The sequence below is a fragment of the Podospora anserina genome, chromosome 4 (assembly GCF_000226545.1).
Source record: "Podospora anserina S mat+ genomic DNA chromosome 4, supercontig 4".
NCBI lineage: Eukaryota > Fungi > Ascomycota > Sordariomycetes > Sordariales > Podosporaceae > Podospora > Podospora anserina.
The window spans coordinates 2,234,121-2,259,039 of record NW_001914850.1 but is presented as its reverse complement, the minus strand read 5'-3'; the positions used below and the strand labels follow the sequence as shown (position 1 = coordinate 2,259,039).

General features: G+C 55.2%; 1 protein-coding gene across 1 annotated transcript; it reads left to right on the top strand.

Annotated features, from left to right (window-relative positions):
* Window positions 1-51: 51 nt before the first annotated feature.
* PODANS_4_4640 (uncharacterized protein) lies at window positions 52-24,910 on the top strand (the record flags this gene model as incomplete). Its single annotated transcript, XM_001906361.1, has 7 exons — window positions 52-558; window positions 831-1,277; window positions 1,351-1,665; window positions 1,753-9,786; window positions 9,869-19,948; window positions 20,017-22,323; window positions 22,391-24,910. 7 exons carry the CDS (start codon window positions 52-54, stop codon window positions 24,908-24,910), a joined length of 24,210 nt encoding a protein of 8,069 aa, XP_001906396.1.
* Between the last annotated feature and the right edge of the window lie 9 nt (window positions 24,911-24,919).

Below are 24,919 nucleotides of genomic sequence, written 5' to 3'. Positions count from 1 at the left end.
ATTCTACCTTTGAATTTCCCTCCTCTTCATCCACGCAATTCTTCGATCATCATGAACCCCACCGGCAACATCACCGACATGAACATGGACTGGGCCGCGTACCTGACTGGTGTGGCACCATGCCGCTTTCCGCCCTTTAGCCGCTCAGCAAAGAGCGAGACTGCGCCCAACCGCCAGCCAATTGCATCGACAACCCGGGTGCCTGTCGAGCAGGAGGATCGCGAGAAGCTGCTAGAGCTGTCTAGAGCCGAAGACCGGGACGGGCTCGGTGCTGTGCTCCGAACGGCCTGGGCTGTGCTCCTGCGCTGCTACACAGGGCAGGACGACGTGACGTTTGGATTTCAAGGTGACACACCTCATCCCGTCGTTGCACGGTTCTGCCTTGATGATGCCGCGTCCGTCTCCGTGACCGTGGAACGTGCCAAGGCCGACTTTGCCAAGCATCTGCCCCCGGTCCCGGCCGAGCTGATCCGTGCCGGCGATCACCCGCTGTTTGACACTTCCGTAGTGCTGTGGGGCCTACCCAGGTCTTCGGCACCGCGTCGTGTTATGCCTCTGGTAAGTTAGATACTTTGTCAGTTTTCCTAGTCTCACTTCATCGCGACCTTGGCTGCATAGCAAGTCAAGCTAGAGAGACACGTCAAAACTACACCCAAGACATCTCTCTCGTGAGACACCCCAGATCAGTAGCGCGAGGCCAAGATCCCTGACCCTGCTCAAAATGATCTGGACTTGGGCACTAACCCTAACCCATGATCCCTGTCTTCCCGTCCTATAACACCGTTTTGTATACCTAGCCCTAGTGATTATGTTAACAGCCTCATCTATAGCAGCAGCAACCACAACAACACAAGCTCCGCCTCCTTGTCAAAGGCGGGGAGTCAAGCTTGAATCTGTTCCTAGAGTGGAACAGTACGCTCTTGGGCATGCCCATGGCACAGGGCAACCTCATCGCCAGCACCTATGCCAAGATCCTATCGGCTCTCCTAGCGAGCCCTTTGGATGCCACACTAGGTACGCTGCCCGTTCTGAGCCGGGCCAACGAAGACCAAGTACAGTCGTGGAACAACGATGTGGTGATCGACCCAGTGGACCGGTGTGTGCATCATGTCATTGCCGACCAGGTGCTGGATCGTCCGGATGCAGAGGCCATCTGCGCGTGGGACGGCTCGCTCACCTATCGTGAACTTGACGCTGTGTCAGGTCGGCTGGCTGCACGCCTTGTTGGGTTGGGCGCAGGACCCGAAGTCCTGATCCCACTTTGCTTCGAGAAATCGGTACGTTGCATACCTACGTGACACGGTACGGCAGCCTTGCGAGAAGGTGTGTAGCTAATTTGGCGTGTATCAGAAATGGACAGTGATTGCCATGGTTGCAGTCCTGAAGGCCGGTGCAGCCTTCGTTCCTTTGGACCCCTCTCATCCCGTAGAGCGACTTCGGAGTCTCTGTGATTCGGTGGGAGCAGACATGGTCCTCTGCGCTCGTCAGCTGGTGCCAACTCTTACTCAGGTGGGGCTGGAGACAGTACTGCCTGTGGATGACCAGACTCTTGTGGAATGCCCCGAGTTGCCGTCTGATCAGCCTGGTCATTCTGTCATGACCAATGTGTCTAGCAGCAATGTTGCCTATGTCATCTTCACATCTGGCTCTACCGGCAAGCCCAAGGTAAGCAACATCATCTCTCCTCTCCCATCTTGCTGCTTGATGTTCGCTGCATCACAAATACCTGGTAACTGACTGAGTCGTCCACAGGGTACCGTTATCGAGCACCGATCCTTCTGTTCCAGTGCCAGATCTCATGCTCCGGCGCTTCGAATCGATGGCACCTGTCGAGTGTTGCAGTTCGCAGCACATACATTTGATGCTAGCCTGGTGGAGATCCTGACACCACTCATGGTTGGAGCATGTGTTTGCATTCCCAGCGAACAAGACCGGCTGAACGACCTCGCCGGGGCCATGAGCCGGTTGCGAGTTGATCATGCCGTTTTGACACCATCCTTTGTCGGTTTCCTTACCCCTGCTACCGTCCCTCAGCTTCGCAGGCTAGTTCTTGCTGGTGAGGCCATGTCACCTACGCACGTCACAACGTGGTCTCACATCGAGCTTGTCAATGGTTACGGTCCGGCCGAGAGCTCCGTCGCTGCTGTTGTCAACCCTCGCGTCGGCCCTTCCACCGAGGCCACTGATATTGGCATGCCTTGCGGTGTTCGTTGCTGGCTTGTCGACCCAACCGACCACACCCGTTTGGTGCCTGTCGGCTGTGTCGGTGAACTGCTCTTGGAGGGCCCGAGTTTGGCTCGAGGCTATCTCAACGAGCCGACCAAGACTGAGGACAGCTTTGTCTGGATGCATGGTCGACGCTTCTACAAGACGGGCGACCTTGCGAGATACAACTCGCCCAAGGGCTCTTTGAGCTATGTCGGTCGCAAAGACACACAGATCAAGTTCCACGGCCAACGTATCGAACTGGGAGAGATCGAACACCACCTGGCCGTCGATGAAAGCGTGAAGCATGCCCTAGTCCTCTTGCCCAAGCAGGGGCCATTGGCCAAGCGCCTGATTGCGATTCTTTCCCTTCCGGACTCTGTCGGGTCTACCACCACAAGCTCCACTGGTGCTTCAGTGTTGAGGCTGACTGAGAACTCTACCCTGACTGAGCCTATTCTTCAGGGCATCCGTGAGCGACTGGGCACCCGCCTCCCAGCTTACATGGTGCCCTCCACTTGGCTATGCGTCGATGAAATTCCGATGTTATCGTCGCGAAAGATGGACCGCAAGACCGTGTCGACCTGGGTTGAATCAACCCTCACCAACGACCAGTGCCAGCAAATTATCATCAGACAACAGGTTGCGTCCAACACCGACTCTGTCGATGCTGACGGCAAGGGTTCCGACAATACCCCTAGCGATGCCAACCTCACAGACGCCGAGTCCAAGCTCCGTGGTATCTGGAGTTTGGTGCTGAATCTTCCTGCTGATCAGATTGATGTCGACAACCGGAGCTTCCTCAGCCTTGGTGGCGATTCCATCACTGCGATGGCGTGTGCAAGCCAGGCCAAGAAGGCAAACATGGGACTGTTGGTGCAAGACATACTCCGTGCCAAGTCTCTGAGACGACTGGCCGAATGTGTCAGAGTCCTTGCAGAGCCGGAAGGACATGAGGCTGAAGACAAAGAAGAGGAACTAGCTCTCAACAAGCGGTTTCCGCTCTCACCCATTCAGCAGTACCACTTTCAGGCTCGCCGGCAAGCCGAGGGCGATGAGCACTTCAATCAGAGCTTCTGCCTCCGACTTGCGCGGCCCCTCGATGAGGCTGTGGTACGGAATGCCCTCAGAACTGTAGTTCATCGGCATCACATGCTGAGGGCGCGCTTCGAACAAAGCCCGGAGACTGGCGAGTGGCAACAGTACATCACCGCCGATGTGGAGGGCTCTTACCGCCTTCGCATGCATAGCAGGATCTTAATTGCTGGTGAAGCCGATGCAAGCATTGCTAGCGCCCAAGGTTGCCTCAATGTCCGTCAAGGTCCACTCATCGCAGCCGAGTTGTTTGTAGCTCAAGGTCGCGATGATGGACACCAGGTACTCTTCATGACAGCACATCACTTAGTCATTGATCTGGTGTCTTGGAGAGTGGTACTAGAGGAGGTAGAGGAGATTTTGGACAACAAGGCCTCCGTTATCCACAGATCCCTCCCATTCAGAAAGTGGAGTGCTCTTCAAGCAAGCGACTGTCAAGTCAAGGATCTTAACAAGCTGCTCCCGGGATCCGATCAGGTCCCTCCAGCACGCTTCGAGTATTGGGGTATGCAAGAGCGCCCAAACTTGTACGGTGATGTGGCCTGTGAGGGCTTCGAGCTTGATCCAAATACAACGGGCCTTTTGCTGTCAGATCAGTGTCAAGCACCTCTTCGAACAGAGACAGTGGAGCTTCTCCTGGCAGCCCTTCTCTGGTCCTTCCGCACAGTCTTCACAGACCGCCCCATGCCAGCCATCTTTAATGAGGGACACGGCCGTGAGCCTCCCCGACCAGAGATTGACATCTCTCGTACTGTTGGCTGGTTCACCACGCTATTTCCCGTGGCCTTGTCACGGCCCAACAGCTTCGTGGATGCCCTTATCCAAACCAAGGACTCTCGGCGCAAGGTGCCGGGCAACGGTCGTCCCTATTTTGCGGCACGATTCCACACCAACGGTGGACGTGAGCGATGGGCTACTCATCACAAGGACATGGAAATCTCGTTCAACTTCCTGGGTCGATACCAGCAGCTCGAGCGTGCTGGTGCTTTGTTCCAGCCTGCCTCGGGTGCCCTCATGGCCGGTGAAGCACATCCGGGCAGCCCAACAGCTGACTTTGGCCACATGGCTCTTCGATTCTCCCTCTTCGAAATCTCGGCCGTCATAGTGCGCGGTGCTCTGCGATTCGGCTTTGCTTGGAACCGCCATATGCTCCACCAGTCGTTGATCCACGATTGGGTTGCTGCCTGTCGCCAGACCTTGATTGATGCCACAAGGGCCCTTTCCTCGCTCAGATATCGCCTCACGGCTAGCGATCTTGCGCTTATCCCCGAGCTGAAGCCCGCCGACCTTGCTACCTTTGAGGAAAGTCGCCTCCCCGGACTGACAGGAGGTCGAGGATGGGAAGCTGTCGAGGACATCTATCCGGCCTCACCCATCCAGCAAGGTCTCTTGATGAGTCGAACCAAAGACGGAGACTTCTATGCTGTCCGGCGAGTGCTCCGCTTCAAGCCGCATACAGACCTTCCCTTGAGCGCGGATAGGCTTGTGCAAGCCTGGAAGGGTGTTGTGCAACATCATGCGCTGCTTCGAACCGTCTTCATTGACGCGATCAGCTCTGTGCGGGCTGGCGGCTATGACCAGGTGGTGCTCAAGGATGTCGAGCCTTCGATACAGCTGCGGGAATGTCTGAATGACAACGAGATGCTGGCAATGGCCAAAAGCCTGCAGCCCATGAAATACCAGGATAATAATGCCACCCAGCACCGCTTCTCAGTCTTCCATACCGCCGAACCCAGCAATGGCATCATCTGTGTTTTGGAGATGAGCCACACGGTGATGGATGGTGCATCCATGGACCTTTTGCTCCGCGACCTTGGCCGTAGCTACGAAGGGACTCTGAATGGGTTCCCGAAGCCACTCTTCAGCCCTTTTGTTTTCAGCCTTCAGCAGCGTGATTTGGATGAAGACATGGCTTTCTGGAAACATCATCTCGAAGGTGCCGAGCCCTGTCACTTTCCAGTTTTAACCGATGGTCTCGTCATCCCGGACCACCAGAAGGAGCTTCGTTCGCTTCGCATCTCATTCCCTGAGCTCAGCTCCTTGCGATCATTTTGCCAAGAGACTGGAGTCACTCTGCCAAACGCTTTCCATGCCGCATGGGCAGTTACGCTGGCCCGTTATACCGGCACCGATGATGTTTGTTTCGGTTATCTTGTTTCCGGCCGTGACGGCGAGCACGTCGAGGGCTCGGAAGACGCAGTCGGGCCTTTCATCAACATGGCCACTCAGAGGGTGAAACTCGAGTCATCTGACGATGCCCCTATGTCTTTGATGAGCCTTCTTGAGGCAGTGCAAAAGGAGCAGCTTGAAAGTATGCCATACTCTCAGGCATCTCTGGCTGAAGTTCAGCATGCACTGCATCTTCCCGGTGGGATGGCACTGTTCAATACGTGCATCTCGTATCGCCGACTTCTCCAACACACAGCCGAGACCAAGCCAGGATCACTTGTTTGGGAGGATGTCGAAGCTATCCATGACCCTACAGAGTATCCAATTTCGGTCAATGTTGAGGTTGACGATGATGGCTGGGCTGCCATTGACATTGACTACTGGACAGACTCGGTCATCGACGCTCAGGCGCAGAATGTGGCTGCAACCTTCCTCCAAGTTTTGGCCAACATCGTCAAGCACGCAGAACAGCCCATCTCGCAGCTCGATTTCGTCCACGACACTAGCAAGGAGCTCATTTGGGCATGGAACAAGAACATGCCACCGAACACAGCGGAATGTGTGCACCGCATGGTGGAGAAACAAGTTGCTCTTCGACCCAATTCACCAGCCGTTCGCGGATGGGATGGTGACTTCACCTATCAGGAAATGAACACTCTGGCCAATCGCCTTGCTGAGCATCTTCGAGCCTTTGGTGTCGGGCCAGAAGTTTTGGTGCCTGTCTGCTTTGATAAGTCATCGTGGACCGTCATTGCCATGCTTGCCGTCTTGAAAGCAGGCGGAGGCGTTGTTCCCCTCGACGCTACTCACCCCGCCAATGCATTGGAGGGCAAGGTCCTTGACGCGGGTGCCATCATCGTCGTTGCTTCAGAGACACGTGCCTCCATGTTTGAGACGATGGTACCGTACGTGGTGGCAGTAGGAGCAGAGATGATGCAGAGTCTCGAGGATCTTGTTGTCGAAGACGACCACACCGAGTCCTCACCAGAAGATGCAGCATTTGTTATGTTTACTTCCGGAAGCACCGGAAAACCGAAGGGTGTAATTCTTTGTCATCAAGCGCTCGTCTCCAGCGCCCTCGCACACGGATCAGCGCTAGGTTTGGGGCCACATACACGTTTCCTGCAGTTTGCAGCTCACACTTTCGACAACAGTCTGGAAGAGATGTTCACCAACCTCATCCATGGTGGCTGCGTTTGCGTTCCTTCGGAAGAAGACAGACTCGGGGACCTCCCGGGCGCCATCAGGAGGCTTGATGCCAACTTTATGGATCTGACGCCCACCGTGGCGGCATTGCTCCGGCCCGAGCAGGTGCCGAGCATTCGTGGTATGGCTGTTGGAGGGGAGGCTCTGACACAGGAGGTTCTCAATATCTGGGGCGGCGCGATCCCTGTGCACAATCAGTACGGGCCCAGTGAATGCTCCATCAACTCGACACACCGTCTCCACATTGACGCCAATGGTGATGTTGCGAATATTGGCACCAGCGTTGGCAGCGTTTCGTGGGTGGTGGACCCTCGCGACCACAATCGATTGGTACCCATTGGCTGCGCTGGCGAGTTGTTGATTGAGGGGCCCATCCTGGCCAGAGGTTATCTCGAGATGCCCGCCGAAACGGCGAGGGTGTTTGTGGAGATGCCTCACTGGGCTGCCCTGGACCCGTATCACTCAGAGAGAGGCGCCAGGAGGATGTACAAGACGGGAGACTTGGTCAGGTATAACTCGGATGGCTCGCTAATTTATTTAGGTCGAAAGGATACCCAGGTCAAGCTGCACGGGCAGCGTATCGAACTCGGCGAAATCGAACACCACGTGAAGGCGTGCCTTCCAGAAACCTCCCAATCCTCTGTCGAGCTCATTTCAGTCGGACAATCTCAGAAGGCTCTTGGCGCCTTCATCTGTCTGACCCAGGAGGATCAGTCAGATGAAAAGATTGCTATTTTTCCCATGACCGCCACTTTCCGATCCCTTGCCCAGACCATTGTCGACTCCATCTCCACCAAGATGGCCGCTTATATGGTACCATCTGTTTTCATCCCCGTCACCAAGATGCCCCTGACGTCCTCTGGAAAACTCGACCGAAAACGACTACGCAACATGGCACAGGCGCAGTTCGAGAAACTCGACAAAGACGACCCCAACGGTATCACGGCCTACCGACTCGGGGCGAAGAAGAGTGGTGGGCGGGCTCCTGAAACCGCCATGGAAAAAGAACTTCAGCAGCTGTGGTCGACCGTTCTTAATGTTGATCTTGAAGCCATTGGCGCCGACGACAGTTTCTTCCGTCACGGTGGTGACTCGGTCGGAGCTATGCGTCTCGCAACGGCTGCACGACAGAGGGGTCTCGTTCTCGCGGTTGCCACCATATTCCAAACCCCAAAGCTCTCTGAAATGGCGAAGGATATGAAGACAAGCGAGTCTCACAAGTTCGGATCGTTGAACGAGGCAGTCAACAACGAAAGCACTGTCGATTATCTGCCCGGGCCAACCAAGGCGTTCAGCCTCATTGCTTCAAAGGCTCCGCAGGACATTGAGGCTTTGCGCCAACAAGTAGCCTCGTTATGTCGGGTCAGTCCTGAAGTCGTGGAGGATATCTACCCCTGCACGCCACTCCAAGCAGGCCTTGTCGCAGCTTCACAAAGACAGCCCGGAGCATACGTTGCTGTCAATGCATACAAGCTGCCGGCCGGGACAAACTTGGAGCGATTCAAGCAAGCGTGGGCAAAGGTCGTTGCGTCCGAGTCCATCCTCCGTACAAGAGTTGTCTTTGTAGAAGATCTCGGCTTCTTGCAGGTTGTTGTTCAAAGCCCAATCTCCTGGACCACTCTGAAGGACATCAATAACCTCCCCAAAACCTCCCGCCACCTTCCACCACACGATGGCGGTATCCTGTCTCGCTACGCCATCGCGGGAGAGGAAAGCGATTCCCCGACTTTTGTATGGACCGCTCACCATGCTCTGTATGATGGATGGAGCTTGCCAACGTTGTTGGGCCGCGTCGAGCATCAGTACCACCACCCCGAGGCCCCTCTGGCGCCAGTGCCAAACTATTCACGCTTCGTCGAATACCTGTCCAACAGCGATACAGTCACCTCGGATGCGTTTTGGATCGAAGCTCTCTCCGGTTCTACAGCTCAGCAATTCCCTCCACTGCCACGCCCGGGTTACGACGTAAAAGCCACCAGCCAAGCGCGGCGATCAGTGCGGTTCACCCGTCCAAAAGGGACCGAAGTGACAATGGCGTCTCTGTTACGAGCAGCATGGGCGGTTGTGGTGTCCATCTACTCTTCGTCAGAGGATGTCACATTCGGTGAAGTGTTGAACGGACGTGATGTTCCTGTGGCTGGCATTGAAGACCTCGTGGGCCCAACCTTGACATCAGTTCCCAGGCGCATCCGCATCGACCGATCGCTCAGCGTGCAAGAAATGCTGCTTGAGGTCCAAAGACAACTGAACGGTGCCATCCCCCACCAGTTTGCCGGACTGCAGCGGATCCGAACACTCAGTCCAACTGCTGCTGCTGCATGCGACTTCCAAAACCTCCTTGTTATCGACACAGCTGAAGAGGTGGCGGAAGATAGCCTCTGGAACAACCTTGCCGGCGGAGGGTCGAAGCAAGGTGCGGACTTCTTTAGTTATCCGCTCAACGTGACGTGCACTGTCGGCTCTGGGGGTGCCTCAAACGACAGCACCATCGAGTTGTGTGCTTATTTCGATGCTGGCATCTTGGCCGAGTGGCAGGTGGTCCGGATGCTGGGCCAGTTTGGAACTGTGCTGGAGCGACTGTCTTCGATAGACAATCAGACAACAAGAATCGGGGAGATCGATCTGATGGGTGCTGAAGATAAGGAAAGGGTACGGGAGTGGAATCAGACTCCGAGTCCGGTTGTGGATCGTCGCGTGCATGACATGGTGCTCGAGGAACTGATTCGGCGGGGTAGCGGATCGACAGCCGTGGTAGGATGGGATGGAACCTTGTCGAATGGAGATCTCGACGCGCTCTCGGCGGTGCTGGCAAGGGAGCTATCGTCAAAGGGAGTCGGGCGTGGTGATGGCACTCGCTTCGTTCCCTTCTGTCTCGAGAAGTCGGTGTTTGCCGTGGTTGCACTGCTGGCCATCCTCAGGACAGGAGCAGCCTTTGTGCCACTGGACCCAGCCCACCCAGTCGAGCGCATGAGGGAGATTGCAAGAGACTGCGACGCCAAACTTATTCTGTGCTCCCCGCAGTTTGAGAGCACCTGCCTCCAGGTTGTCGACACCATCGTTCCTGCCGATCTGGCTAGTGTCAAGAGTCTGCTCGCGGCCACCACGGAAAGTGTTACTGGTGAGTTGACCCCGCCTGCCTACCCACCCACCCACCTTCCCGTTCATTATTGCTAACAATGAAATGATGGATCAGATCAAGGACAGCTTCAGCTCCACGATGTCTCTGTCCCAACCGACCCGGCCTATGTCATCTTCACCTCGGGCACAACGGGCAAGCCCAAGGGCACCCTCAGTATGTTTTCTTCATTTTTCATCTTCATCTTTGCTGTCTCTCGTACTGACCGCTGCTCTCTTCCCGTTATCCTTAGTTTCCCATGCCGCCTTCTGCTCAGGTGCCGCTGCCCATGGGCCAGCCATGCTCATGAACCCTCCCTTCCGCTTCCTCCAGTTTGCATCTTACACCTTCGATGCCTCGATGGTTGAGATCTTCACCACTCTCATCATGGGTGGTAGTGTGGCCGTTCCTCGTGGGGAAGACCGCACCAACGGCAACATTGCTTCTGTCATGGAACAGATGGAAGTGACCATGACCTTGCTCACTCCCTCCTTTGCCCGTGTCCTGAAGCCCAGTGATGTTCCTCACCTCAAGACACTGATCCTGGGTGGTGAGGCCATGACGCAAAGCCATATTGACACCTGGGCTGACAAGGTCAACTTGGTCAACGCCTACGGCCCGAGCGAGTGTGCCGTGGTGGCTACCGTGAATCCCCTCATGCACCGCGCAGCCATCCCGTCCAATCTCGGAAGAGGAATTGGTCGTTGCTGGATTGTTGACCCCCAGAACCATAATCGCCTCGCACCACTTGGATCCGTTGGTGAGCTGCTCATCGAGGGTCCCACACTGTCGACCGGTTATTTGAGAAACGAGGTCAAGACCAAGGAGGTGTTTATCGAAGATCCTCAATGGGCCAAGGCGGAGTCTCTGCGCTTCCCAGACATGCCACCATCTTCTCCGCGCCGCATGTACAAGACCGGAGACCTTGTTCGCGTGTGCGACGATGTGTCTGGCGAGATGTTTTACATGGGACGCAAGGACTCGTCTCAAGCCAAGCTCAACGGCCAGCGCCTGGAGTTGGACGAGATTGTTCACCATCTAGCTGCTGATGATGGCATCCGACATGCTGTGGTCACTATCCCCAAAACAGGTGCATGTGCCAACAGACTTGTTGCTGTTGTCTCTCTTCGATCAGCTCCCCCGGAGGCTGTGGACCCGACTATCAAGTTCCATATGGTGACGTCCAGGCAGGCGTGCGACGCCGTCAAGCAATCAGAAGACCGATTACGACAGAAGCTGCCACCGTACATGGTGCCTTCAACATGGCTTGTCCTTCAAGAAATACCGCTTCTGCCGTCTGGAAAACTTGACCGCACCAGTGTCGTCCGGTTTGTGGAAAATATTGACGAGGAGACTCTGGACACAATCAACCGCGCCGTCTCGTCTGCTGTCGACTCAGTTCACCAAGGTCACTCTGCCACACAGGATGATGTTGTTTCTGTGGAAGAGAAGCTCAAGTCTGTCTGGAGCCAGGTGCTCAATATCACACCAGACAGAGTTGGACGCAATGTCTCCTTCCTGCACCTTGGAGGTGACAGCATCACCGCAATGCAAGTCATGGCTCGCTGTAGATCACTGGGCCTCACTGTCACTGTGCGGGACATCATCAGCAGCAAATCGGTCCATGACCTCGCCCTGAAGGTTGACGCCCCTCGCCATCAACGACAAGGCCCGAAGGCCAACGGCGAGGACCAACACGACTTTGACCCATCGCCGATCCAACAGCTGTACTTCGAACAGCTGATGGGTGGCAATGCCCCATCTGCTGGATCTCGGAACTTCCACCAGTTCAACCAAAGTGTTCTTCTGAGGCTCGCAAAACACGCTACCGCTCATGATCTCGAGCGTGCCATCCAGGCCTTGATCACAACACATTCGATGCTCCGCGCTCGGTTCCGTCGCGGGGGCACGGGACACTGGCGGCAGCGCATCACAACTGATGTCAGGGGCTCATATCGCTTCAAGACACACGCCATTAGCGACCAAAGTCGAATCGAGAAACGTGTTCAGAATTCTCAAAAGGCGCTCGATATCCAAAACGGTCCCTTGTTGGCAGCAGACTGGCTCACGGTCGGCAAAAGCGACAAAGATGTGTTCGTCTTCATCACGATCCACCATCTCGTGGTCGACGTTGTCTCGTGGGGCATCATTCTCCAGGACCTGGAAGACTTCCTAGCCACTGGGAAAATCATGGCCCCTGCGTCACTGTCTTTCCAGACATGGAGCCGTAAGCAGTCTGAGCAGGCCCAGTCGCAAAAGAATGGCTCCTCGTTGCTTCCGCACCACGAGCCTGCAGCCGAGGACCTGCAGTACTGGGGAATGATTGGTACCTCGAACGTTCAAGGCGATGTTGTTGAGGGTGCTATTGTTGAGTTGGACGCAAACACAACTAATCTGCTGCTTGGGCCGGATTGCCACAAGCCCCTCCAAACTGAGCTGGTTGACGTTTTGCTTGCAGCCTTGTTGGTTTCATACCGCAGCGCAACACCTGACCGGCAAGGTGCACCCACGATTTATAATGAAGGACACGGACGTGAGACGGGGGATGACACAGTTGATCTATCAAGAACTGTTGGATGGTTCACAACTCTATCGCCAGTGCACCTGCCAGAAGAGTCTTCCTTGGGTAAGACAACATGTGCCTGTTCTGTTTTGGGACATCATACTAATCTCACTGTATTTCTCATAGATGGAGATATCGTCAACGCGATTCGCTGGATCAAAGACTATCGACGTCGTTTGCCCGAGAAGGGTCGCCCATACTTTGCTTACCGCATGCTCACCTCGGAAGGCCGCGAAAAGTACGGTCACCAGTGGCCCGTAGAAGTGGCCTTCAACTACCTCGGGCAGATGCAGCAGCTCAGCCGTACTGACAACTTCCTGCAATCCTGCGATCATCTCTCAGTGAACTCGGAATCTGATATCGGGAAAGACGTTCCCCGTTTGGCACTCATTGATGTGTCTGCAGTTGTCTCAGCAGGGCGTTTGAGGCTGTCGTTCTCGATCAACAAACACATGAAACGCCGGGATGCCATCAACACGTGGGCGAAGAACTGCCAAGGTCTTCTTCGAGAGGCCGCCGAAAGATTGATGGATCGTGCACCCGAGAAAACTCTCAGCGCATTCCCACTGTTGCCCCTAACCTACTACGGCCTGGAAAGTCTCAACGAGAGACTGCGGTCTATCGAGGTCAACCCCAGCAATGTTGAGGACGTCTACCCCTGTTCGCCGATGCAGCGCGGCCTGTTGTTGAGTCAGCTTCGTGACCCAGAAAAGTATGCCTACAGCGCCGTTTTTGAGGTTCAGTCTTCCGCGGGAGAGGTCAACCCGGAACGGCTGCACGATGCTTGGCAAGTTGTTGTCCAACGCCACGCAACTCTCCGGACGGTGTTTGTGGATACTGTCGGTGATGAGGGTTTGATGGACCAGGTCGTATTGCGCGAGTTCCCCGGCAGGGTTTATACCATGACCTGCGAGGACGCTGGTCAAGACGCTGACAAGGCCATTGTTTTCTGTCTGGAGCAGATTCAGGGCATCGACTACAACGAAAAGAAGCCATCGCACCGCCTCATAATCTGCAACACGGCTAATGGACGGACCTTTTGCAGACTCGAGATCAGCCATGCGATCTGCGACGGTTCTTCGATACCAATACTGCTCGATGACCTGGCGGATGCTTACGGTGATGGGGACGATTCAAAACCCATCAAGATCCAAAAGTCTGCACCGCTTTATCGCGACTACATGGCTTACATCCAGTCTCAACCTCGTGCCGACAGCGTTGCTTACTGGAAGAACTATCTCGACGGCGTTGAGCCTTGTCTGTTTCCCGCTCTCTCGGACGGCCACGCTCATACAGAGCCATCACTTGGGTCTCACATCATATGCTTTGACCGCCAAGTCATGGGTGAAGTCAACACATACTGTGCTGACTCGGGAATCACACTCTCGACACTGCTTCAATTTGTATGGGCCATGGTTGTGCGATCCTACACGGGTTCGGATGATGTCCTCTTTGGCTACTTGGCATCTGGAAGAGACCTCCCTGTGGCCAACATCGAGCATGCTGTTGGCGCCTTCATCAATATGCTCGTGTGTCGTGTCCACATTCCCTCTGATGCCGAAATTGCTGAAGCTTTAGACACCATCAAGGGTGACCTCGCGGATGCCATGGCACACCAGAGCTGCTCCCTTGCCGAAATGCAGCATGAACTGCGACTCGCCGGCTCGGCCCTTTTCAACACGGCTTTTACCTACCAGAAGCGAGGCCGTGCGCAGTCTTCTTCTTCGCAGTCCGATCTCCGGTACCGCGTCGTGAGTTCGGAAGACCCAAGCGAATATGTTGTGGCCGTCAACGTCGAGGCCACGGACGACAAGGTCGAGGTTCACTTCAGCCACTGGAGAAATATCATTTCGGACGCTCAGATCAGAAACGTTGCCAACGCCTTCCAGCAGACTCTGTGCGATATCGTCACAGATAAAGGGGATGACTGCACTGTGGCTGAGATTGACATGGTCGGCCCAGCCGGGCTCAGCCAGATCTGGTCGTGGAACAACTATGAGCTACCGTGTGTGGAGCGGTGTGTACACGACATCATATCGGAGCACGCTCTTCGACGTCCTTTAGACACCCCTGCTGTTTGTGGGTGGGATACATCCTTCACCTATGTCGAACTCGAGGCTGCAGCATCAGCCTTGGCCCGCCATCTCGTTGAATGGGGACATGTTGGCCCAGACACCTTCGTGCCGCTCTGTTTCGAGAAATCTGCCTGGACTGTTGTGGCTCAAATTGCCGTTCTCAAGGCTGGCGGTGCGTTTGTGAATCTGGATCCCAGTCACCCAAGCGGCCGGCTCGAGCAGCTCATCCAGGATGTCGGGGCTCAAATCGTCCTCTGCTCCCCTCTGCATCAGGAGAAGATGGCCAAGATTGCACCAAAGACCCTCATCGTCAATGCCGATTCCATCACTACTTTCTCTCAGGAGCGGTCAGGGGCAACTTCTTTCCCAGCGAGGCCAACCAACGCCGCCTATGTCATCTTCACATCCGGCACGACGGGCAAACCAAAGGGCACAGTGATTGATCATGGAGCATTCTGTACGGGGGCTCTCGCTCATGCTCGTGCCATGTTCATGCACTCAGACTCGCGCGTCCTTCAGTTTGCTTCCTACACATTCGATGCAAGCGTCATGGAAACACTTTCTTGCCTGCTCGTTGGCGGTTGCGTGTGTGTCCCGTCAGATGAGGCCAGGATCAATGATCTTGCAGCTGTGATCCGTGACATGAACATCACCTGGACCTTGCTCACGCCATCAGTGGCGAGCACCGTCAAGCCAGAAAGTGTTCCTTGCCTAAGGACACTTGTCACGGGAGGCGAAGCGATGGCAGCGGGTCATATTGAGCGCTGGGGTACCCAATGCGCACTGGTCAACGCCTACGGTCCTACAGAGTGCTCAGTGGTGGCCACTACCAGCACCAAAGTCGATGAGTCGCATCGCGTATGCAATGCCGATCGGTCCAGTATTGGCAGTGCGGTAGGTGGTCGTGTCTGGGTTGTGGACCCCCAAAACATCCACCGCCTGGTGCCTGTGGGTGCCATTGGTGAGCTTGTGGTTGAGGGAAGACTGGTCGCTCGAGGCTATCTCAACAACAAAGAGCAGACAGACAAGGCGTTCATCCGATCACCCCCCGAATGGATGAGCCACCCGGTCCTTGAAGGCATCGAACAGACCTATCCGCCAGGTCTCACTGTTGGTATCTACAAGACCGGCGATCTCGTGCGATGCAACTCGGACGGATCCATCTCCTACGTGTCTCGAAAGGACACACAGATAAAGTTGAACGGAAGACGCATTGAGCTTGGCGAGATCGAATCTAACTGCTTGGCGGGCCTTCCAGCGGACTCACAGCTCGCTGTCGATATCGTCACTCCTGCCAGCAGCCGGGCCGCAACAAAGTCACTGGCTGTCTTCTTCTGCTGCAAGGTTGTGGAAGAGGCTGCCGATACACCTGCTGGGTTCTGCCTCCTCCCCATGAGTGACCCACTCCGTCAGGTTGCCCAAGCCCTCAAGACTCACCTCATCGCCGTCATTCCTGCCTATATGGTCCCACAGCTCTTTGTGCCTGTATCTGGAATGCCCTGGACCAGTGCAGGGAAGCTTGATCGTAGACAACTGCGTCGAGCCATCGAGGAAGATGTCAGCAGAGAGCTTTTGGCCGGCTACAGGTTGTCTGCCGCTGCTGCCACCAGCAAGCGCCGCGAACCAGCCAGCGAGGTTGAGAAGAAGTTGCAAGGTTTGTGGGAAACCGTGCTGGGGCTGCCGAGTGGTTCTGTGAGCCTTGACGATAGCTTCTTTGGTTCTGGCGGCGACTCCCTCACTGCCATGCGTAATTTGGGCTCACGCGCCCACAAAATGGTTTTGTCTATCTTGGATGTATTTGAGAAGCCCACCCTCGCCGAGATGGCACTCGCTTGTGTTCGGGAACAAAACACGACAACGTCAGTTCAGCAAGCACTTCAGCCATTCGACCTCGTGCCCTGCCCCAAGACGAAGCTCGATACCCTTCTCCATGAGGTGTCTTCCCGTTGCCATATGGACCGCCAAATGATCCAAGACATATACCCATGCAGTCCATTGCAAGAAGGACTTGTTGCTCTTGCCAACAAACAAGAGGGTGCATACGTGGCCGTCAATACTCTACAGCTTCCACACAACGTTGATATGGATTGCTTCAAGGCAGCTTGGCAGAAGGTTATCGACGACACGGATCTCCTACGAACTCGGATAGTCCACACAGCCACTTCCGGGTTTCTGCAGGTGGTCACCGCACCTCAGCCTGTCGTCTGGCATCAAGATGGCCACCTAGACGAGGCTGACTTGCGAGGCAAGGCATTGGGGCATCAAAACGGTGGCGAGCTCACTAGGTATTCTTTTGTGAAGCACGGCGACGCTTGCCACTTTATCTGGGCTATCCACCACGCTCTTTACGATGGATGGAGTCTCCCTCTCATTGCCCAACGAGTCCAAGAGACTTACCACCAACTTCAAATGTCCGAAAGAGCCAAATTCTCCTTGCCCGACGAACCCAATAGCCATGCTCGCTACGCCAGTTTCATCCAGTATTTGGGTCAGCGCGATGTTTCTGCCTCGGAGATGTTCTGGACCAACCTCCTTGATGGCGCATCGTCGGTTACACATTTCCCGCAACTCCCTGCAACTGTGGCATCTATGAATACTACGACGAAGAAATTCCGGGCAGAGACATGCAAGCTCAATCTCGGCCGAGCACAGGTTCTTGCAGACATCACAATCCCCACCCTGATTCGGGCGGCTTGGGCCATCACCCTCGGCGCTTACACTGGGACTGAAGATGTAATCTTTGGTGAGACGTTGTCTGGTCGCAATATCGACCTACCCGGCGTCATGGAGATGCCAGGACCCACCTTCACAACAGTCCCCACAAGAGTTCGGCTATCACGAGATATTCCCGTAGTCCAATTACTACGCAACATCCAGGCGCTGACAAGCCGGTTGGCCCCTCACCAACATCTGGGACTGCAGCATATCAAGAAGCTTAACCAAGACTGCGCGGGCGCTTGTGACTTCCAGAATCTACTGACGATTCAGAGCTCGCCATCTTCCCGACAAAACACCGAGTTTGCAGACGTCCCCTGGGACTTTCAAGGGGGGTCTTCCACAGAAGGCTTCTTCACACATCCGCTTGTGCTCGAATGCACCGTTTCTGATGCGGGCATCCAGGCGACCATTCACTCGGACGAGGATGTCCTTTCAGACTGGCAGACTAAGCGCCTTGTGCAGCAGCTCGAGTCTGTTTTGCAAGCACTTGCCAGTGCCTCCAAGAGCGTCAACACCACTCTAGCCAGCATCCAAGTCATCAGTGCCGATGACCAGGCGCTCATTGCCAAGTGGAACCGCATCAACGCCCAAGGAGATATTGAGCACGTCGTTGACTCGTGTATTCACAGTCTCTTCTTGAGAGAGGCTTCCGCACATCCAGACCGCGTTGGAATCAGTGCATGGGATGCTGAACTCACGTACGGCGAAGTCAAGGAGCACGCGACTCGGTTGGCGTTCCGTCTGAGGCAGCTTGGAGTCGGCCCAGAGACCATGGTCCCAGTCTGTGTTGAGCGGTCTGCTTGGGCCGTGGTCACGTTGCTGGCAATTCTTATGAGTGGTGGCGCATTTGTGCCCCTGGATCCCGATCATCCTGCTGCTCGACACAAGGATATGATAGAGACAGTCAGCCCACCGTTGCTGCTCTGCAGTCCTGCATACGCCACCCGGTTCCAGCATCTCGTCAAGACTTGCCTGTTTGTGGACAGCGACATTATCCGCGGCCTCCCTTCGGGTGGCTTAGGACTTGTCAATAAGAATGGCGCCCGCCCTGACAACACGGCCTATGTTCTCTTCACATCGGGCAGCACCGGGCGTCCGAAGGGTGTCGCGGTTGCTCACGGTGATTTCTGCTGCAGCTCTCGCGGCTACGCCCGTGCAACCCACATTAAGTCGTCCTCGCGCGTTCTGCACTTTGCCTCGCTCACCTTTGATGTCGCCCTGATGGAGGTGCTTACGCCCCTGACGCTGGGAGGATGTGTCTGCGTTCCTACAGGAGAAGAGCGGCTGCATAACCTTGGCGAGGCGATTGTAAGACTGCGCGCCACATGGGCATTCCTCACACCGTCAGTGGCCCATTTGCTTGACCCTGATATCGTCTGCCCTACGCTCAAGACTCTTGTGTGTGGCGGCGAGGCCATGTTGGCCGAGACTGTCGAGCGCTGGGCTGATCGTCTGGAGCTCATGAACGGCTACGGTCCTACCGAAGCGTCAGTGTTGGCTGTTGTGAACCCCCGTGTTTCAATGGAGCGTGATTCAAGCATCATTGGTCGCGCAACAGGGGCAGCACGTGCCTGGGTTGTGGATCCTAGAGAGAACTACAATCATCAACTGGCACCAGTTGGAGCTGTGGGTGAGCTTGCTATCAGCGGTCCACTCCTCGCTCGGGGGTATCTCAATGACCCTCAAAAGACAGCCAAAGTGTTCATCGACAGTCCGGCGTGGGGACGTGGCCCTGCTGCTGGAGCCATGCCCGCCACTCGTATCTATCGCACCGGAGATCTCGTTCGATACCGACACGACGGTGCTCTGGAGTTCTTCGGCCGCCGAGATGGCCAGGTCAAGGTCAACGGCCAGCGGATTGAGCTGGGTGAGATTGAAAGTCGCCTGTCTGTTGATGATCGTGTAAGCCTGGCATTGGTGGTCCAACCCAAGGCAGGGCCTTGCAAACGACAACTGGTAGGCGTCCTCACCCTTGGTGGTGATGCTCACAGCCATCCCAACACTGGCGACAATCAGAATGGGGACGAGGTCTCCATCACTCAAGATTGCTGCCCAGTTGCGGGTTCCGCTGATTGTCTTGCCCGAATTCGCACTGCCATTGCCGACATTCGGAGCAACCTCGGAGACTCGCTCCCGCACTACATGGTTCCTTCTGTGTGGGTTGTTCTTGAGAGGATGCCTGTGGTAGTGTCGGGCAAGTTGGATCGAGTCAAGGTGGGAAGATGGGTTGAGAGCCTGGATGACGCGGCGTATGAACGGATATCGCACGACTTTGGGCTTGCAGGGGAGGATGAAGAAGAGATCGAGGTGACCGGTCCCATCAAGACTCTGAGAGACATCTGGGCCAAGGAGCTCAACATCCCCGCAGATCGCATCAAACTGAACAAGGCATTCCTTAGTCTTGGTGGCGACAGTATTACGGCCATGGGCGTGGTCTCGCGTGCCCGTGTCGCCAAAATCAAACTGTCGATTCAGGATGTTCTTCGCTCCAAATCTATCGTCCACCTTGTGGAGCTCGCAAAGTTCTCGCACTCGGAGCCATCTAGCAACCAAGGACCCAAGGCTGAGAGCGGTGAGGACAAGCCATTCCCTCTGTCACCGATTCAGACCTTATACATGAGCTCTACCACCAAGTACTCAGGCGACGCACGCTTCAACCAAAGCTTCTCTGTCAATGTTGCACGGCATATCACATCCGACACCATCAAGCAGGCGATCGAGTCGATCGTTGCACGACATAGCATGCTACGCGTGCGATTCAATAAGACGGCCAGAGGTACCTGGCAGCAACAAGTCCAAAAGGTATGTCCCTTGATCGCCTCCTCATGTCTCGTGATGCCCTCGAATACTAACGAAGTAATCAGATACAGGCCAATGCCTACTGCCTCGTACAACACCGGGTCAATTCTCGCCGTGATATTCCTGCCATCGTGGCCACGGCTCAGAACAGCTTGGATATTGAGAGGGGTCCTGTGTTCCGAGTAGATGTTTTTGACGCCATGGCTGAAGACGAGACCATCATTTCCATGATTGCCCACCATTTGTGCGTCGACATGGTCTCATGGCGTATCATCGTCCAGGACCTTGGTCAGTTCTTGGAGACGGGTTCGTTGCCACAGGACGAACGCCTTTCCTTCAAGGAATGGTGCACCATCCAAGCTGCCAACACCGCATCACTTGACAAGGACACTCTCCTCCCCTTCAAAGAGGTCCCAGCTGATCCCCTGTACTGGGGAGTGAGCAACCCTCTGACATACGGCACAACGGAGACCAGAGCATTCTCACTCGACGAGAGAAACACAAAGATGGCTTTGACTGATTGCCACAAGACGTTCAGAACGGAGCCATCTGAGCTGTTCGTGGCAGCTATTGGCCACGCATTCTCTATGATCTTCCAAGACCGGGTCACACCCACAATCTACACCGAAAACCATGGGCGTGATCAAGCGTCGGATTCTGAAGTGGACTTGACTCAGACCGTCGGGTGGTTCACGTCGATCTGTCCCTTGCATGTTCCGGGCGGGGTTGATGAGGTAGATACGGTGCGCAGGACCAAGGACATGCGACGCAGCATCCCAGAGAACGGTCGTTCGTACTTTGCCAGGAAATGGCTGGATCCTGCCGCCAACAGAGAAAAGTCGACACCCATGGAGGTCCTTTTCAATTACCTTGGAGGTGGTGTCCGGAATGTCGACGATGCAGACGACTCGATTGTGAGGGCAGTCGACCTCGCTGACCATGAAGGGCTAGTAGCCGATGTGGGACCCCAAACACCAAGGCTTGCTTTGTTCGAAATTTCCGCCATTGTGGTAAACAACAAGCTTCAGTTCAGCTTCGTGTACGACAAGGGCCTTCAGAAGCTCAATGATGTTCGCCGTTGGGTTGGTCTCTGCAAACAGAGCCTCGAGAAGATGGTCGCTTCTCTCGTCCAACAGCCGGCAGAGCCAACCTTGAGCGATTATCCCCTCCTGACCCCCCTGACGTATGGTAACCTCCACAAGCTCAGTCAGACCGAGCTTCCACGTCTTGGAGTGCACTCTATTTCCCATGTCGAAGACATATATCCTTGTACCCCTGTGCAGGAGGGCATGTTGATTGGGCAGCTACGCGATGTGAACGCCTATTTCTTCCATGGCATCTACGATGTCAAACACGCTGACTGTCGTCACCGGTTGGATGCTAACAAGCTCCTGCGTGCATGGCAAAAAGTGGTCGACCGTCACGCTGCTCTGAGAACCGTGTTTGTGGAGAGTAGCAGACGGGGAGCGGTTTTCGATCAGCTGGTGCTCAACAGGGCAGACTCGGGTGCTGTGCTGTTGAGGTGCAGTGACGAAGATGTCTTTGGCCGCCTGAGCCAAGTGACGATTCACGCGTCTGCCAAACTCCGAAAGTCCAAGCGTCAACCTCAGCTCCCACATCAACTGACCATCTGCACGACTCCAAGCGGCCGAGTTGTGATCAAACTGGAACTCAACCACGCGGCTGTTGATGGCGGTTCCCTTGCCATCATCCTTCAAGAGCTTGCTTCTGCATACAGTGGGTCTCTCGAGCTCCGTGCAGGCCCTCTGTTCAGCAAATATGTCCAGTACATCCGCAGTCTACCTGCCGGCGCCGACACCGAGTATTGGATGACATATCTGAAGGGTATCCGGCCCTGCTATTTCCCCAAGCTCATTGAGGATACTGCCACAGACAGCACCAACGACAGGAGACTCGGCTCTTTGACCCTGCCATTCGATCGGTTTTCGGAGCTGCGTCAACTGTCAGAGCATGCCCACGTCACCCTGGCAAACATTATTCACACAGCATGGGCTTTTGTTTTGCGAAAGTACACCAGAAGCGACGATGTCTGCTTCGGGTATCTGACGGCAGACCGCGACGCCCCGGTTGATGAGATTGACAAAACGGTCGGGACTCTGATCAACATGCTCTGCTGCCGCATCCAAGTCACTGAAACCCAAGCACTTGAAGATTTGTTCCGTGCAACTCAAGATCAGCATTTGCAGAGCGTGTCGTTCCAGCGTTGCTCTCTCGCCCGGGTTCAGCACGAGCTGGGCCTCGCCGGGAAGCCGTTGTACAACACTTCTATCTCGACACAGAACCATGGGAACGGGAACGATTGGGGACGCGGTGATGGAATTCGGCTCGAGATGGAAAAAGCACACGATCCCAGTGAAGTGAGTCAACGCTGCACCTACTAACCCTTCTGGTAATCTTGAGCTTCGCTAACTCTACGGTCAACAGTATGCTGTCACTGTCAATGTTGACACATCGAGAAATAGCGAGGGTGTGGTCTTTCGGTACTGGACTAATCACATCACGGCTGAGCAGGCTGAAGAAATGGCACAAACCATGGCCAGCATTCTCAACGCATTCATTTCCCAGACAGCAAAGTCTGTTGCCGCTCTGGACCTGGCCATCTCACACCGCTCCACTGCCGGAGACCTGGAGCCCGAGAACATTCCTAGCAGCGGACGGACATCATCCAGTGCCGACTCTTTCCAGACTGTCCCGTCGCAAGGACCACGGAGCACTTCGCACAAAACCACACTTCTGACGTTGTGGAGTGCATTGTTGGACCTTCCACAAGATTCCATCAGCGGGCCAGACAGCTTTTTCGAACTTGGCGGTGATAGTATCACGGCCATGAAGCTGGTTGGTGAAGCCAAGGACCATGGGCTTGCCCTCACAGTCGCTGACGTTTTCCGAAATCCATGCCTGGATGACATGGCTGCGAGCGCAAGCGCCGCCGATACGTACGCTTCAGATGAGTCAACGGCAAACGGGGCCGATGGATTCACCAACATGACAGCCTCCATGCTTCAGGATACCCACGAATACGAGCGATTCTCCCTTCTGGCGGCATCCAATGTTGACGCTTTCCTTCAGACGGACATTGTCCCTCAAACGGGTGTCTTTAGAGGGGGGTTGTCTGACGTTCTTCCCGCCACCGACTTCCAATCGTTGGCAGTCGCCGGCTCGCTTCTCAGATCTCGCTGGATGCTCAACTACTTCTACTTGGATGGCGATGGGCTTGTCAACTTGGTCCGGTTGAAACGAGCATGCTTCCGTCTGGTGCAGTCCCTGGATATTCTCCGGACCGTCTTCGTGCCTTCGGGCGGGCGATTCCTCCAAGTAGTCTTGCGGACAGTTCGACCAGCCTTCCACGTTATGGAGGTGGAGAACGAAGATCAGCTCGATACTGCTACACAGGAGATGCAGAGACGGGGTGGATTTGAAGGAGAGCTCGACGTCGATGGGGAGACAACACCACGTCTCGGCGAACAGTTCGTGCAGTTTACGGTTCTGCGCTGTCGCCAAAGCACTCGCCACAGAGTCCTCCTGCGGATTTCTCATGCCCAATATGACGGTGTGTGCTTCCCAAAGATCCTGGATGTTCTTGTTGCCGAGTATCGTGGCGAGTCGGTGGAGCGTCCACCATCTTTTGCAAATTATCTACGTGCATCTGCTGGCACCTTGACATCGGAACATTACCAACACTGGAAGAAGCTTCTTCACGGTTCATCCATGACCGAGGTTGTCCGCCGCATGGGGCCAAACTATCGGAGAGCCGGGACTGGAGCAACCGCCTGTCTGAAAAAGGTTGCTTATTTGCCCCTTGTGGACTCGGGACGCGTCACCACCGCAACTGTTGTCAAGGCTGCCTGGGCCTATGTCCTGGCGCAAGTCTCGGCCAGCAACGATGTGGTGTTTGGCCACACTGTCAGCGGCCGCAATGCATCAGTCGCCGGCGTTGAGAGCATGATTGGCCCTTGTCTCAATCTGCTTCCAGTTCGTGTCAAGTTTGGCACGGCCGGCAGCACAGCGAGGAAGGTTCTTAATCAGGTTCAGGAGCAGCAAGTTGCGAATATGCCACACGAGGTTCTTGGCTTCCGTGAGATTGTTCGCCATTGCACCAGCTGGCCTCGCTGGACCTACTTCACCACCACAGTCCAACACCAAAATGTCGACCAAAGCACTCATGTGAGACTTGGCAATGTTGACTACCGCGTGGGGTGCGCAGCAGGTGCCGACGAAGACTTTTCTGATCTCTCTATCTTCTCACAGCGAGCGGAAAGTGATGGAGCTGATATGTACGAGATGATGCTCAGCTTTGCCGAAGACGGCCCAGTTCCCCGCGAGTTTGCTGAGCGCGCATTGGACATGCTCTGCAGCGCCGCAGAATTGTTTTGCGCCAACCCTGATACACCACTGCCGTCGGACACTGAGATTTCTGGTGCCGCTCATCAGTTGCCGTTCAACGATATTTCCACACAAGACAACGACGAGGATACTTTTGCTGTATCCCGCTTGCGACATGTCAAGAAAAGCCAGATCGACAACCTCTCCACACTGGTCAAGAAGGCTTGGTTCCAGGTACTGAGTCTGCCAGCGACTGACGATACCATTAATATGGACACATCTTTCTTCGCCGTCGGAGGAGACATTGTTGATCTTGCGCAGGTAGCATTGCTACTGGAACAAAAAGGTCTGCCGGAGCCCAGGTTGGAGGATTTGATTGACCATGCCACCTTGAGGGGTCACATGGCTGTCGTTGCTTCTCTATCTGGCGTGGTCTCAACTACCGATGACAGGAGAACCACTACGGCTGGGCACCAGAGTGACAGAGCTAGCATTTTGACGGTGCCTAGTGTCCATCAGGACGACAACTCGTTTGCCAAGGTGGTGAATATTGTGAGGATGGCGAAGAAGTTCATGGTTAAGCCTAAGGCTAAAGGACAGAGGGTGCACGCTACTATTTGAGCAGGTATT